The sequence below is a fragment of the Phyllostomus discolor genome, chromosome 6, assembly GCF_004126475.2.
Source record: "Phyllostomus discolor isolate MPI-MPIP mPhyDis1 chromosome 6, mPhyDis1.pri.v3, whole genome shotgun sequence".
NCBI classification, from domain to species: Eukaryota; Metazoa; Chordata; class Mammalia; order Chiroptera; family Phyllostomidae; genus Phyllostomus; species Phyllostomus discolor.
The window spans coordinates 117,970,721-117,986,309 of record NC_040908.2 but is presented as its reverse complement, the minus strand read 5'-3'; the positions used below and the strand labels follow the sequence as shown (position 1 = coordinate 117,986,309).

At 39.6% G+C, this 15,589-nt stretch overlaps 1 protein-coding gene across 1 annotated transcript in view; it reads right to left on the bottom strand.

Moving 5' to 3' along the window:
* Positions 1-15,589, bottom strand: part of LOC114498856 (glycerophosphodiester phosphodiesterase domain-containing protein 4-like) — a 74,230-nt gene that overhangs the window by 16,853 nt on the left and 41,788 nt on the right. Inside the window, exons 11-13 of the mRNA XM_036029988.1 lie at positions 8,793-8,949; positions 1,539-1,760; positions 242-396 (exon numbers count right to left, since the gene is read on the bottom strand). Coding sequence (XP_035885881.1) covers positions 242-396; positions 1,539-1,760; positions 8,793-8,949 — 534 coding nt within the window. The remainder of the gene's footprint in view (positions 1-241; positions 397-1,538; positions 1,761-8,792; positions 8,950-15,589) is intronic.

Below are 15,589 nucleotides of genomic sequence, written 5' to 3'. Positions count from 1 at the left end.
AAATGCCAAGCACACAAAAACATGTGTTGAATGATGAGAGGCTGAAGCACAAAGGAGAAGAGGCTAGTCTATACTTGGTAAATGTTTGTTGGTAGAGGGAGAAAGAAGGAAAGAGGGGGATAGGGGATTCTGAACAGACGGCCATACACAGAAATCCTAAGACGGAAAGGGGAAGCTGAGTCGTTTGGTCAGAATGCAAGGGAGGCAATACGTGCCAAGAGCGGTGTGGCCAGACACTTACCTCAACCCGCTGTAGAACAACCTCTTGTAGTCCACATTTATTATACTGATATTTTCTCTTGTAAGTACTTCAATGGGATATAGCCGGCCCACTTGCTGAAAACCAGGGGCTTTCCACTTGACATATGTCCTATAATTACTTGGCAGCCAATAAATCTATAAGAAAACAGGAAACCTTTCAGTTTGTACCTGTCTAGGTACAAACAGTCCCATGTAGGATAGACAGAGCCCCATTCCAGCACTGGTAATACGGAGTCAGGGTATTACTAGAAGCAACCAATGAATACTTACATAAGTGAAACAACAAATCAACAGTCTATAGGGAGCAGAGAGGGATTCCAGCCCTTGGCCTAATATTGTCTAATAAATTCTTACAGTGGGGCTTTCACCAGTCATTCTGCAGCTGAGTTTTCTCAGGTAACATCATGGGGGTCAAGGGCCTACTGTGTGCAGATAGCCTCACACTGCCAAGGTGGGTGAGGGGTGGCAGGTGTGGATGAAAGGTGGGAATCATAAGCATCTTCTCTGGCTGATGCTGCTGCAAAACATCATCTTTGAGAGGGCTCGTTTCCTGCCAACAGGGAATGCTATTATGACTCATCTGTGCAAATAGTCCCATTGTTAAAAAGACCCATTGTTTTCACTCATAGCACTCTTCCATATTTTGGGAATTTAAGAGATTTGGAATGACTGACTACCCCAATGCAGAGAGTTGCTTCTGAAAAACATGATGAACAAATCCCTGTTCAAATGAGAACCAGAATATCCATCATCAATTCAAGCCAAGTCTTCAAAGCCTTAGTGTTCCTCAGGACCTTTCTAATAGCTCTGCCTCGGTGTATGGTGGGGGTTGCATCACATAGTCATTGTACACATTCATTTTTCCCAGAGCGGTGATACTTCATTTGGTTTGGGTTTCCCCCGCACTGAGATGAATACCAGTGGGTCATTTTTGGTTGCTACATGTAGCTGTATAAGAAACAGTCTCCAGCCCTGCCTGGGTAGAGCGTCATCCCTCTATGCCAAGGTTGCTGGTTCAATACCCAGTCCGGGCATATACAAGAAGCAACCAATGAATGCATAAATAAGTGGAACAATAAATCAACATTTCTCTCTCTTTCTTCCTCTCTCTCTCTAAACCAAATTTTTAAAACAAGAAACAATCTCCATTTCTACAGGGAACAAAATTATTTAAGGATGACAGGAAAGAGCTACAGGTTGGTCAGGTTCGACTGGTATGCTCCAGGGACATGCTCCCCACCTCCCAACCTCTACCATAAATACTGAAATAGACATACCAGATGTTGCTCAATTTTAGAGTCAAGGATCACACGTACTACTTGTTGGATAAATGTATTTCTGAAAGGGTGATTTATTGGAGGATTATTCAGATCAAATATCACAAATTTTCTCTCCTTCTGTGCAAGTTCCAATAAATCAGCCAGTTTTGGAATCTTTTGATTTCTTGCTTTTTCTCTATCAGCTTCTGATAAGGTTTCCATATAATGAAATGGTTTGAGCTAAAAAAGAAAAAATACAAAAGAGAATGTGTTGGCTTCCATCAGAAGCATTTTACAATACTCCTGCCATATAGCTTGACATCTAGTCCTTCCTATGTGTTGCTCCATTACCATTCAGCCCACCAGGCCATCTGAAATACTGGTCCTGAGCTAAGAGTTACCAAGGAGAGAAATTAAATGCAATCTCCATAGGTAATTATGGTCTGTGTTGAAGAACCTGTTACCAGGATATTTGCACTGAAAGTCCTTCATGTTCCTGTCTTAACCTCCCTTTTCAGACTTTTTTCTCTAACTCAAGGTAATCCAATTCTTTTTCAGTTGCACTGGCTTCCAATAATTGCTCTCACTGTTCTAGAAATAGCCTATGGCTTCAGACTGAATTGGACCACTTAAATTCTCCAAGTCTTCATTGCCAAATCAGGGAACTGGAGAGAAGGGATATTTATGAATTTCTCAAGTTTATTTTGAACATTAAATATGATAAAATATTTACAGAGTGTAGAAGCATGTCTGCTACACAGAGCAGTGCACAGCTCACTTAGTTCCCTCACTTTCTACTGCTTCGACTGCAGTGTAACTCCCTTATGGCAGGAACTGTAATCTGTCTTTGCAACATACAGCATTTCACCTTACACCTCAGCCCGTACATATGGCTGCTTTTATAGTCATTTACTGATTGTAGATTATTTTGGGTGAGGTCAATGAAGCAAGAAGTAGGCAACTCACATTTTCTTAACTCAAATAATCTTCTCTCTGTATAATTTTATCTTTATTCTTATTCTCACCCTTTCCATTTGTATTCCTTCCCTTGACCTACTTAGCAAGATGCCCTTTCTCAGCTTTCTCTTAGTAACAAAGACATTGTACAATATCCCCATGCTAGACTGGAAGGCAGATCATAGAAGCTGAATTAAACCATAGTTTAGTCCTGGCTGGTGTGGCTCAGTGGATTGAACACTGGCCTGTGAACCAAAGGGTTACTGGTTTGATTCCCGGTCAGGGCACATGCCTAGGCTGCGGGCCAGGTCAAGTCCCCTGTAGCAAGCATGTGAGAAGCAACCACAAATTGATCTTTCTCTCCCTCTCTCCCCCTTTCTACCCCTCTGTCTAAATAAATAAATAAAATCTGTTCTCTATGCACAGAGAAATAAGTAGGAAGGAACTGGATGATTCAAGGTATCAAACTGTTTAAGAAAGAGGACGATTGTCTAAATCTGCCCAATACTCCACATAAAGGAAACCACTCAACAGACCATTTGCAAAGTATCTGTAAATACAGAGGAAGAACAATACAGTTTCTGTTGATACAGTGCCACCACTTCCCTATTAATCCCCATACCATAGAAAATCAGAGTGCTCAGAGTAGCACTGAAGTAGTGGGGCTCTCTACCAGCCCAAGTCCTCTCCCCCACCCCACGCTATAACTGTGATTTTGAGGCCACTGTCAGACACACTTCTTCCCTGTGGCGCTTTCCCATAAACTTCATCATTAGGAATCTGCTCTGTAAAAATTACCTCCAGAAGAAATGTGTGCAGACAAATGATTTGTAACAGCCACAGAAAATTCTACTGCACATTATCAAATTATAGTGATGGATATTAGTATATTGATTCAACAAATAACCAAATAATTGGCTATGGTACCAAAACCCCTGAGGGCAAAAGAGGCAGAATAATTGTAATCAAACCCGTAAGAATTCAGGTCAACTCTGTGGACACTGTTGGCCTAACATCCTCTTAATGCTGAAGTTGCGGGAGTTCTAAGCCAACTGTAAGAGGCTTAATGTAAGAAAGATTAATTATCCCTGTCATTATCTGAGCAATATGTCTGCTTATCTGCTTCAAAACAAAACAAACACATGAGATGGTGGAGGATACAGATTCACCCAATGTCTTTGAGCTATTAACCAATGAGTTATACCTCATTTTCTAGTACTGCCTACCCAATTATACTCCCCTTGGTCCAATTTTTACTTTCTTTTATGCCCTAGCTGATGAGATAGTCAATATTTACTGTTTCAACTAGGGGAAAAAATCAACAATTTACCTGGAAAGTTCTGCTGCAGGCATTTACAGGAAGCCCATCCTACTCTTCTCAAGCCAACTCAGATCTTAAGGACATTCAGCAGCCCATCCTGAAATTCTAAGACTGACTCTATAACTCTAGTCAAAACCTTTAAGGAAAAAATTTAATTCTACAGGATAACAGTTCATTATCCAGGGTTCAGGAAACTTATTCTGTGAAGGACCACATACTAAATATTTTTGACTTTGTGAGATAGATGTTCTGTCTCACAACTATTCAGCTCTGCTATTAAACTATGAAAATAGCCCCAGACAATTCATAAGTGAATAAGAATGGTTATGTTCCAATAAACTTTGTTTATTGACAATGAAATTTCAGTTTTATATATTTTTAACACATCATGAAACATTATTCTTTTGTTTTTACCCCCATAATTAAAAATGTGGGGGGAAAAACAATTCTTAGCTCACAGGCTGTACAAAAACAGCCAGTAGGCTGGATTTGGACACTGGCCATACTTTGTCAGCCTTTGATCTGGCCCATGCTATATTGGCTAAGGAGGGATATAATGTAATGAGATTACAAAGTATCCAGAATTATCCAAAACCAACCACTAAAGACAATTAAGATGATTTCTGGGATTCATGGGATGTTGTAAGATACAGAGAAGGCCTCTGTGGTTTGACTTAAATAAGTTGGAACCATTCTCATGAATCACAGAAACCAAAGACCTTCAGTGATCTCAATCATTTCCCCAACAATCCTCTTTGCTGGTCTCCCAGATCATCGCAAACCTTCCGTTTTGAAAGTACACAGAAGGGGAGACCGTGCTCTCGAAGGTACTAACTCAGCAGCGTGGCACGTGTCAAAGACTCACTGTTATCACTGCCTACTCCCTGTCCCCACAGCAAGGCTTCTTTTCTCTCCTCAGATAAAACGCAGTCCTGGCTGAATGAGTCTAAGTGTCTCCAGATCCTGTGCTAGCTTCACCTTGCTACTGTGTGCTACTACATTTCTACAGTCCCTACTGTTCACTGCAAATACCCAATATTTTTATGTTAGCTGACTAACTGCCATACAGTTATAGTCTCTTTCTCATGTGACCACTCACCAGTGTAACACTCTTAACGCAGCAACGGTACTATCCTCACCGGTGAGAAAGACTCTCAGGATCTCTGTAATGTAATGGTCCAGGCCAGGAACAGTTCTTTTGGATGGCCCTATATCAAATCTTGATTTAATATTGTTTATTGATAGGTTTTATTTTTTAATGAAAAAATAACAATAGGCTGATTATGCAATAATTTTTCTAGATTTTCTTACAGAAACTCCAATCTATTCCCAGAAATCAAATTGGCTCAAGTGACCAAAACACGGCCCTCCCTAGGGGATGTGAGGTGGCTGAAAATAAAAGGGTGACTCTCTGCAATGACTGCTTGTCTGCTTCTGAAGCAGTTCACTGCAGAATGCGATGGAGGGAAAATGAGGATTTTAACCTTCTCAGTCATCTATATTAAAAGTAAATAAATAAATAAATTACCCAGGCCTTGAGGCTTCCCAAACAAATTGGGATCGTAAAGGCGGAGGTGCACAGTGGGAGAGACATGAGAGGAAATGCTGCGGCACAGCATCATGCTGAACAGAACGCTCCCACAAAGTCTGTAGACAGGGAAGGGCCTCTCACAGAGAAGAAAGGCCATTCTACGGAGTTCAAGAGTTACATCGGTAATGCACAAAATGTGGCCCCGATTCTGGAAAACAAAACACTAGAACTAATCAGGTTGTCAGGTTCCTGATGGCCACCTGGTAGCACCAATTACCCTCAAATAGATACTTCCCCACATCCTCCAGGACGGCAATGTTTCCCTCATCACAGGAGGGAAACATTGACTGCAATATTAAACAAGCGCTGATGGGCAACTTTTCTAAGATATCAACATATGTGACCAGTTTTCTTCATCAGCTGTAACTAACATAACCCTGAAAAACCTACAAAAGTGAGACATGGATTGGAACCTTGCCCAAAGGGACCCACTCAAAATAGGTTTTTACAGTTTCTTCCCTCTGTGGGTAAAGAATTTGTACTAGTAATTTCATAGTTATTTTATGGACAGGCTAAAGCATTTCTCTATTAAAAAGCAACCATCTTAAAATGGCTTTAAAAACTATTATATGTTTGTTTTCTCTACCCAAGCCATTCTACCTTACTATATTGTAGTAGGGGAAAACATTTTACTTGGATATTTATTTTAAATTATGCAAAACTTTACTTCTTACTGAAACACCTCCTGTCCTTATACTCACCGTACCCTTGAAATTGGAAAGAATACGTAAATGTGGAAACTGAAATCTGCCAAACTACCAAATACCCTTGAAGTTCCGTGCCCTCAAACACTGCCCTTTTCTCTTAAGCTTTGCGTTCTTTCTCATGAGGAAGTCCTAGGTTATCTCTCTGTCAACTACTCATGGGCAGCCCCGTGTTTTGGGAATATCTCCACCCAAAATTCCTACCAGTCCTTTATAAAAACCTCTTTTAGTTAAATTTCATAAAGGATTAACCCAGATATCTCAGTCCTGTCACTAGAGGAACATGCTGGAAAACAGCTCACAGGAAGACTGCCCTGAACATCACTGGGAACGACCATACCAGATACCCTGCAATGCAGTAGAGCAGTTAAAGTAGAAGGAATTCATCCTTGGATGCACACTTCCCAGCTAAAACGACATCACCCATCTACAAGAATAGGGAAGGTTCAGCCATTAGAGATCAGAAACCTAGGTTTTCCAGGGAACCACTGCAAGTCAAGGGCTAACCCAAGGTCCCTGTAACTAGCAAACAACTACTTGAAGAACAGCAGTCATGAAAAAGCACTAAGAAAAGATTCTCCTGATAAATGCCAAACTCGCCTTTAATGCTTTTGTTCTTTATCTTGTGGTCATATTTGTGTTTTCATTGAATTCAGGTTATACACTGCTGATTTAGCCTATCACGTTCCTCTTACTTAAAACAGTAATTTGTCCAACTCTGTAATTTTCTAGACAACCATCACTGTGACTAAAATTCAGCTCCACGAAACTATTACTACTGTAAACAACTTGAAAATATACTGGACGAGGGATTCCACTTCTGGGTATATACCCAAAGAAAAGCAAAACACTAATTTGAAAGAATATGTGCACCCCTATGTTCATTGTAGCACTATATACAATAGCCAGGCTATGAAAGCAACCCAAATTCCTGTCAATACACAAGCAGATAAAAAAGCTGCAGTACATATATACAACAGAATATCACTCAGCCATAAAAAGGAATGGTTTCTTACCATTTGTGACAGCATGGATGGACCTCGAGGGTATTATGCTAAGTGTAATAAGTCAGTCAGAGAAAGACAAATACCATATGATTTCACTTATGTGTGGAATATAAAGAACAAAAGAAACAAACAGACCTGAAACAGATTCATAGATACAGAGAACAAACTGAGGGTGGCCACAGGGGTGGCAGTCTGGGGGACTGGGTGAAAGAGGTAAAGAAGTGAAAAGTACAGACTGACAGTTACGGAACAGAGAGGGCCGTGTGCACTGCAGCACAGGGAGTACAGTCAATAATAATGTGACAACTATGTATGTTGCCGGGTGGGTAATGGAAATATCAATCATATACTTCATACAGTATATGATTATCCAACCACTGTGTGTACACTGAAACTAATACAAAACATGGAATGTAAAGTTTAATTGAAAATTAAAATTAAAAAACTAAAATAATATATGCTATGTTGAACGTACATTCCTTGCCAACTCCTAGCTAATATGAAATTAATGCTTCTAAAATAAATTTGGTAAAAAAAAAAAACTCTAGTCAACAGCTTTATAAGATGTTAAACTGTTATCAGTTGCTTAATGGATGGACTGATGGACAGATAGACATGTAAACAGTTCGTGAAAGATTTCCACAATTAAAGACTGTGACTCAACTTGATCGTAGAAATCAGTCTAATTCCCAATCAGATTTCTCTTTACAGGTTACACTTGCTAATGTAGTATTATGTATAATTTTTTAAAAGGCTCAAACATTGAAAGCAATTACTATGAAGAGGACAAAAGTCAAATGTTACATATAGAAATAATGGAAGAAAACACAGATGTGTTGTACTGACTGCATTAGTTTCCAAGGGCTGCTATCACAAATTACTGCAAACTTGGTGAGTTATAAAACACAAATTAGCAACCCGAAACTGACTCTAGTTTAGCACTTATCACAATGTATGGTAATTTACTGTTTCATATTCAAGGCACTAAACTCCATTAAGTCTAAATCTATGTTTATTCATCATTGTATTCCTTGTATCTAGTACCCAATAGGTACGCAATAAACATTTTTTGAGTGGTAAGAAGGGAGAAGGAAGAGAAAATGTTTCCTAGTCTTCCTTATCTATGATTTTGAGCTATTCAAAATGGCCAGGAAAATGTAATGTACACAGTAGGAATGCTGTAAAAGTTTACAAAATTCTTGGATAAAAGGGAACTAAGTGGCAATCATAAGATTGCAAGTTTGTCTTCAGAATTTCCAGTGAGTATAGAAACAGTAATGAGATTGACTGCATTATTGGAAAAGTCCTTCTGACAATGCTATAATCCTGCCACCAAACTGGAATGAAATTGTGTGCATTCTTTTTAAATCATCTCCCAAGGACATGTTTATTGATTTTAGAGAGAGGGAAAGGGAGAAAAAGAAACATCAGTTGGTTGCTTCTCACATGTGCCCCAACTAGCGACAAAACCTGCAATGTAGGCATGTGCCTTGACCAGGAATTGAACCTGTGACATTTTGGTTTATAGGATGACACCCCAACCAGTTGAGCCAAACTGGGCAGGGTGAATTGTGTATATTCTTGACTGTCTTCATCTAAAGCCTCTACCTCCAGGAGCAGCACATGACCTTGTACTAGAGAGGGAGTGTCAACAATCAATGCAGGATTGTTGAGCTGGAGAATGTGTCTTACATGTGGTTGTAGAAACCAGCGGCCAGCATTCAGAGTTGACAGGAAATCCCAGTAGAAGAGGTGACTTGTTGTGTTGGAGGCATTTGGCATGATCTCCATGATGTTGGTTGTTCTTCTCAGGTCATAGTCATGCATGAGGAAAGGCACCCCATCACAACTGTAGGCCAAAGGGGGAAAGAGAGGAATGAGTGAACAGCTTAAACTCAGCCTCCTGGGCAGACAGAGTTCTCAGAAAGCCCATCAAGGTCACAAGTCTTACTGGGTTCTGTACTCCCTCCCAAATCTCAGCAAAGGCCTAGGTACTAGTCATTTATACTTTGATGCCCATATTTTTCTGCCCTAGTGATAATTTTTTTTGTGACATATAATAACCTTATCAGTGAGGGTAAAAGATGAGCTTCCCTATCCAGGGGCTTTCTGGCACCAAAAAACCAAAAACAAAACATAAAAAAAAACAGTAGATACAGTGTTGACCTGAGTGTTAGGTGAGTGGGGTGGTTATGGGGCAAGGCCCTGGGGTTCCAGAACAATACTAAGCAGGCATTCGTACAATCCCCGTGAGTTTTTCTGACCCATTTACCAGCAGGCACCTGCCCTGAGTGTTTCTGGTACTATTCAGAAACACTGTGGTGACCATTCACATTCGATGGTATCATTAGGAAAGTTCCTCATTCTCTTATCTGCTACTTGCCTTGAAGAATCTCTGCTTTTATGAAAATCTCTCTCTCCCTTTCCCATTAAAATACACAAGAGGAATCTTTAGTGGCCATGAAGGAGTAACAGGGATGAGGTTTAGCCTCCTACCCATAAAGAACCAGAAAACTAGACAAAATAGGGGAAACAGCATTTCAGCCAAAGAACAACAGAGAGCACACAGCATGGTGATCTCCAGGAAAGACGAACAAATGAAGTAAGCTCTGCCATCACCCAGGCTTCCTTTTAGCAGGTGAACACAGGACTGTGGCACAGGAGGGTGGACCCCATGTGCACCTGCTACCACGCTGAAATGGGGAGACGGAGGTCAGCTGAGGGAGAGGTCAAGATGGCTAGAATTTGTGTACTGGGGTCCCAAAGATGATGCAGGTAAATAAATAAATATACAAATACATAAATGGATTTCTAGGGAAATATGTACAGATGTCTTTATGTATGCCTAAATATCAATCTCTACATAGGCAGAGTAAAACTCTAGGAATCTTGTAATTTCATCATACTATAAAAATTTACCAGACATGTAAAAAGAAGCAGGAACATGTAACCATAGCCAAGAGAAATTACTCAGTAAGACTAACTTGAAAATGAAAGAGGTAGCCCTGGCTGGCGTAGCTCAGTGGATTGAGCATGGGCTGCGAACCAAAGTGTCCCAGGTTCGATTCCCAGACAGGGTACATTCCTGGGTTGCAGGCCATAACTCCCAGCAACCGCACATTGATGTTTCTCTCTCTCTCTCTCTCTCTCTCTCTGTCTATCTCCCTCCCTTCCCTCTCTAGAAATAAATAAATAAAATCTTTAAAATAATCTTTAAAAAAAAAGGAAAATGAAAGAGGTGACACGAGTAGTAAAATAAGGGCACTAAGTTATGTAAAACAAAAATTTACATGATTTATATAATAGGTATAAAGAAAAGCATGAACATAAGGATGACAAATGTAAGATGGTAAAAAATGGAAATTTTAGAGCTGAAAAAATATAAAAACCAATGTGAAACTTTCACTGGATAAAATTAAAAGTTTAGATATTAGAGATCATGTAAAGAGCAACAAATTTTAAAATGCAGCAATACAATCTAAATGACCTGAGAGGAAATATCAGATGTAAATTTTGTGTGATTAGATCTTATAAAAATCTTCAAAATTTGATGAAAATTATGTATCAGCAGATCAAAGAATCTTAATGCCAAGAAGGATAAATACAAGGGTACACATACACATCCCAACATTAAGGAATATTATAATGAAATAGGTGAAAAACTCATGAGGAAAATTGTGGAATTAGCCAGAGGAGGGAAAATGGCATATTTTGATAGAAATAAAGATAAGCACAGAACAGACTTATCAAAAAATATGAAAGATCTAAAACAATGGAACAACATATTTTGTATTCTGAAGGAAATCACCTGCCAACTTAAGATTCTTCAGACTGCAGGGAAGCAGAAAAAAACGCCAGGAGGACGGCAGAGTCGGGAGCACCTGTCTCCCCACTTTGACGACAACTGCACTCACTGGCTGACTTTGACGTAATATTTTGGAACTACTGAAGGCTTGCAACTTTCAGGGGAAATCATTGAAGTAAAGTAGGGTTAATTTCAGGGGATTTCAGCACTTTGCCCAGCAGCCACTACCCATCTCTGTACCCCATCTACAACAGGAGCAACTGTGTACGATTCTTCCAACAGCTTATACAACAAGCAGTTGGTGAGAACAGCGTGGCAAGAAGTTCCTGGACTCCACATATAAGCGATCTGTGCTCTAGTTGCTGACAGCTGCTTCTTGTCACAGGAAGGCAGGCAGAGGCAGGCAATCACTGTGGTTGATCCTTCCCCCACTGTTGCAAAGCTCTCACCTTCCAGCTAACGTGATTTCCAGGATATTTAAAGGTCCAGCACCCTTTTTACACCTCATCATTTTTTTCTTTCCCCCCTTGGAAGCCAGACATTAAGGACCAGCACATTAAAAACAGCTGCATATACAGGGAAAATTAGAAAGTGACTGTGCATGCCAAAAGAAAGGGTCAGGAAAACCTAATACCACCTTAGGTTTATACTTCAATGTGGCCCATGTCACACAGACATCCTACAATGATTGAAAAACAAACACAAAAAACAGTAAACTCCAGGGAAGAAGACTCTGATTTCCAATGTTACCACATTATAAGATTCAACTGTCCGATTTTCTATAAAAACCCCCCCACAAAAAACAGAAGGCATATAAACAAATAGGAAAGTATGGCTCATTCTGAGTTAAAAAATAAATCAACAAAAACTGTCCCTGAGAAAAAGAGCTCATGGCAGATATATTAGACAAAGAGTTTAAAACGACTGCCTTAAAGACACTCAAAGAAGTAAAGAAAGATGTGGATAATGTCAAGAAAACAGTATGTGAAAAAAATGAAATCTAATAAGGAGATTAAGAAATGAAAATGAAAATCAAAAAAGAAACAAAAAAGTATAATAACTGAAATGAAAAACTGACAAGAGGAATTCAAGGCAGATTTAGCAGGAAGAAGAATCAGAATTGGTGAGCTTGCAGATAGAACTGTAAACATTATTAAGGCTGAGGAGAGACTGTAGCAGGTAAACAGAGTCTAGGGCATACTGTGACACCAATAAAACTACAGGCCAATATCCCCTATGAATATTGATGCAAAAATCCTCAACAAAACACTAACAAACAGAATTCAGCATTGTATTAAAAGGATTATACAACATGATCAAGTGGAATTTATTCCCAAAGTGCAACTTCAGGGGAATAGATGGTGAAAATAGAAAGTGAAAAGATGGCTCCACATACCCAAATCCATCAGTTTAATACACCACATTCACACCATGAAAGGGAAAGAAAACATATGCTTATCTCAACTGATGCAGAAAAGCATTTGACAAAATTCAACACCTTTCATGATTTAAAAAAAACTCACCAACTCATGAAAGTAAACTACCCCACCATAATGAAAGACATATATAAACAACCCACAGTGAACATCATATTCAATGGTGAAAGGTTGAGAGCCTTTCTTCTAAAATTAGGAACAAAGCAAGGATGTCTGCTTTTGCCACTTCTATTCCTAGCAGTATGGAAAGTTCTAGTCAGAGCAATTAGGCAACACAGGGAAATAAGAGGCATTCAAGCTGTGGACATAGAGCGCTATTATGCTAAGTGAAATAAGCCAGTCAGATAGAGGTAAATGGCATATAATTTCACTTATATGTTGAATCTAATGAACAAAATAAAATAGAAACAGACTCAGAGATACAGAGAACAGACTGACAGGCTATCAGGGAGGTGTGGGAATTTGGGGAATGGGTGCAAAAGATGAAGGGATTAAGCAACACAAACTGGTACTTGCAGAGTAGCCACAGACATGTGGATTACAACATGGAGAACATAGTCAAAAACATTGAGACAACAGTTATGGGGTGAGGTGGGTGCTTGGGACAGCTCGGGGACTAGAGTGCTTGGCTTTCTGGCCACTTTGCTGAACATCTGAAACTGGTGTGGAATAGCATTGAATGTAAACTGTGGCTGAAAAGTAAAAACTGAGTATTCACATGCAAAGAATAAAGTTGGGCCTTTACCTATTACCACATACAATAATTAACACAAAGTGAATCTAAGACGCTCATGTAAGAAAACAATAAAATTCTTAGATGAAAACAGGAAAAAATCTTCATGACACTGGATTTGAAAAGGACTTTTTGGATGTGACAATAAAAGCACAGATAGTAAAAGACAAAATGACAAATTTGGCTTCATGAATATTTCATGTGTAGGAAAAATAATTATCAACAGCGTAAAAAGGCAAAACTACAGAATGGGAAATAATATTTGAAAGCCATATATCTGATAAGGGATTGATATCCAGAATACACAGAGGCCTCCTAAATCTCAACAGAAAAAAAAAATTGGGCTAAGCTTAAATAGACATCTTTTGAAAAAAATTGTGAATGGCTAAGAAGTGCATGAAAAGATCCTCAACATCACTGATCACTACAGAAATGTAAATCAAAACTATAATGAGATACCACCTCCACCCAGTTGGAGGGCTACTATAAAAAAACAGCCCTGGCCAATGTGGCTCAGTTGGTTGGAACATCATCCAATAAACTGAAAGGTCACAGGTTCAATTCCTGGTCAGAGCATATGCCTAGGTCATAGGTTTGGTCCTTATTTGGGGTGCATACTAGAGGAAGCCAATCGATGTTACTCTCTCACATTAATATTTCTCTCCCCTCTTTCTCTCCTTCCCTTCTACTCACTCTAAAATCAATAAGCATGTTCTTGGGTGAAGGTATAAAATTAAACTACAAAAACAAAACAAAAAACAACAAGCATTGACAAGAATGTGGAGGAACTGGAACCCTTGTGCACTGTTGGTGGGAACATAAGATCGTATAGCTATTGTGGAATACAAAGTTATTATGTTATATACTGTATATATTATATTATAATTTATATCAATAAATTAGACTTCTGGTCAAGATGGCAACATAGTAAACACGGCTCACTTCCTTGCACAACCACATCAAAATTACAACTAACAGATAGAACAACCAGCACTCAGAACCATCAGAAATTGAGTGAATGGAAGTCTGTCAATTATGGGATTAAAGAAACTAGATCCATCCAGACTGGTAGGAGGGGTGCAGATTTGGAATGAGCTGGTCCCACATTCACGTGTTGTGGGTAAAAACTTGGGAGGGATATCTCAGGAGCAAGAAGTCCAGCCCCACACCAGGCCCTCCCAACCCAGGGTTCCAGTGCCAGGAAGACAAATCCCCATACCTTCTGGCTGTAAAACCAGCAGGGACTGAGTCAGTGGAAGAAACTTCTGGAGTCCCACCAGTTCCTCTTCAAGCACCCACACACAGACACTCAGACTTACTCCCTCTAAGCTCCAGCACCAGGGCAGCAGCTTAAAAGGCACCAGTGGGGCATTCAGGGAGAAACTAAAGTGTCTGGCATCAATGCAAGCCTGGGGTACAGCTTTCTTCCACACAGAAAGGTGGGCAGAGGCCATTGATCCCCCCCCATTGACCTTCCAACAGCAATCAAGGCTCAACTACAAGAGGAGGGTGTACTCATCCCACACAAAGGGTGCACCTTGAGTACCCAGTTTGTGTTATAGGAGAGGCTGTGCCATTGAACCCTACAGGACACCTACAACATTAGGCCACACTACTAAGACATGGAGTCATAGCAGCCTACCTAATACATGGAAACAAACATAGTGAGGCTGCCAAAATGAGAAGACAAAGGAACATAGCCCAAATGAAAGAACAGATCAAAACTCCAGAAAAAGAACTAAACAAAATGGAGATAAGTAATCCATTAAATGCAGAGTTCAAAACACAGATATAAGGATGCTCAAGGAACTTAGTGAGGATCTCAATAGCATTCAGTCAGAAGTGAAGGATATACTAATTAAAATAAAGAACAATTTACAGGGAAATAATAGTAAAGTGGATGAAGCTCAGAATCAAATCAATGATTTGGAACATAAGGAAGCAAAAAACAACCAATCAGAACAAGAAGAAAAAAATAATCCAAAAAAAATGAGGACAGTGTAAGTGGCCTCTGGGACAACTTCAAGCACTCCAACATTCACATCATAGGCATGTCAGAAGGCGAAGAGAAAAACAACAGATTGGAAATCTATTTGAAAAAACAATGAAGGAAAACTCCCCTAATTTGGTGATGGAATAGACATGCAAGTCCAGGAAGCACAGAGAGTCCCAAACAAGATGGATGCAAAGAGGCCTCCTCCAAGACACATCATAATTAAAATGCTAAAGGTTAAAGATAAAGAGAGAATCTTAAAAACAAGAAAAGAAAAGCAGTAAGAGAAAAGCATTTAGTTACCTACAGAGGAATTCCCATAAGACTGTCAACTGATTTTTAAAAGAAAGTTTGTTGGCTCTAAGACATTGGCAAGAAATAGTCAAAGTCATGGAGGCAGGGACCTACAGCCAAGATTGCTCTACCCAGCAAAGCTATTATTTAGAATCAAAGGCAGAGAAAGAGCTTCCCAGACAAGAAGAAATTAAAGGAGTTCATCATCACCAAACCATATTATATGAA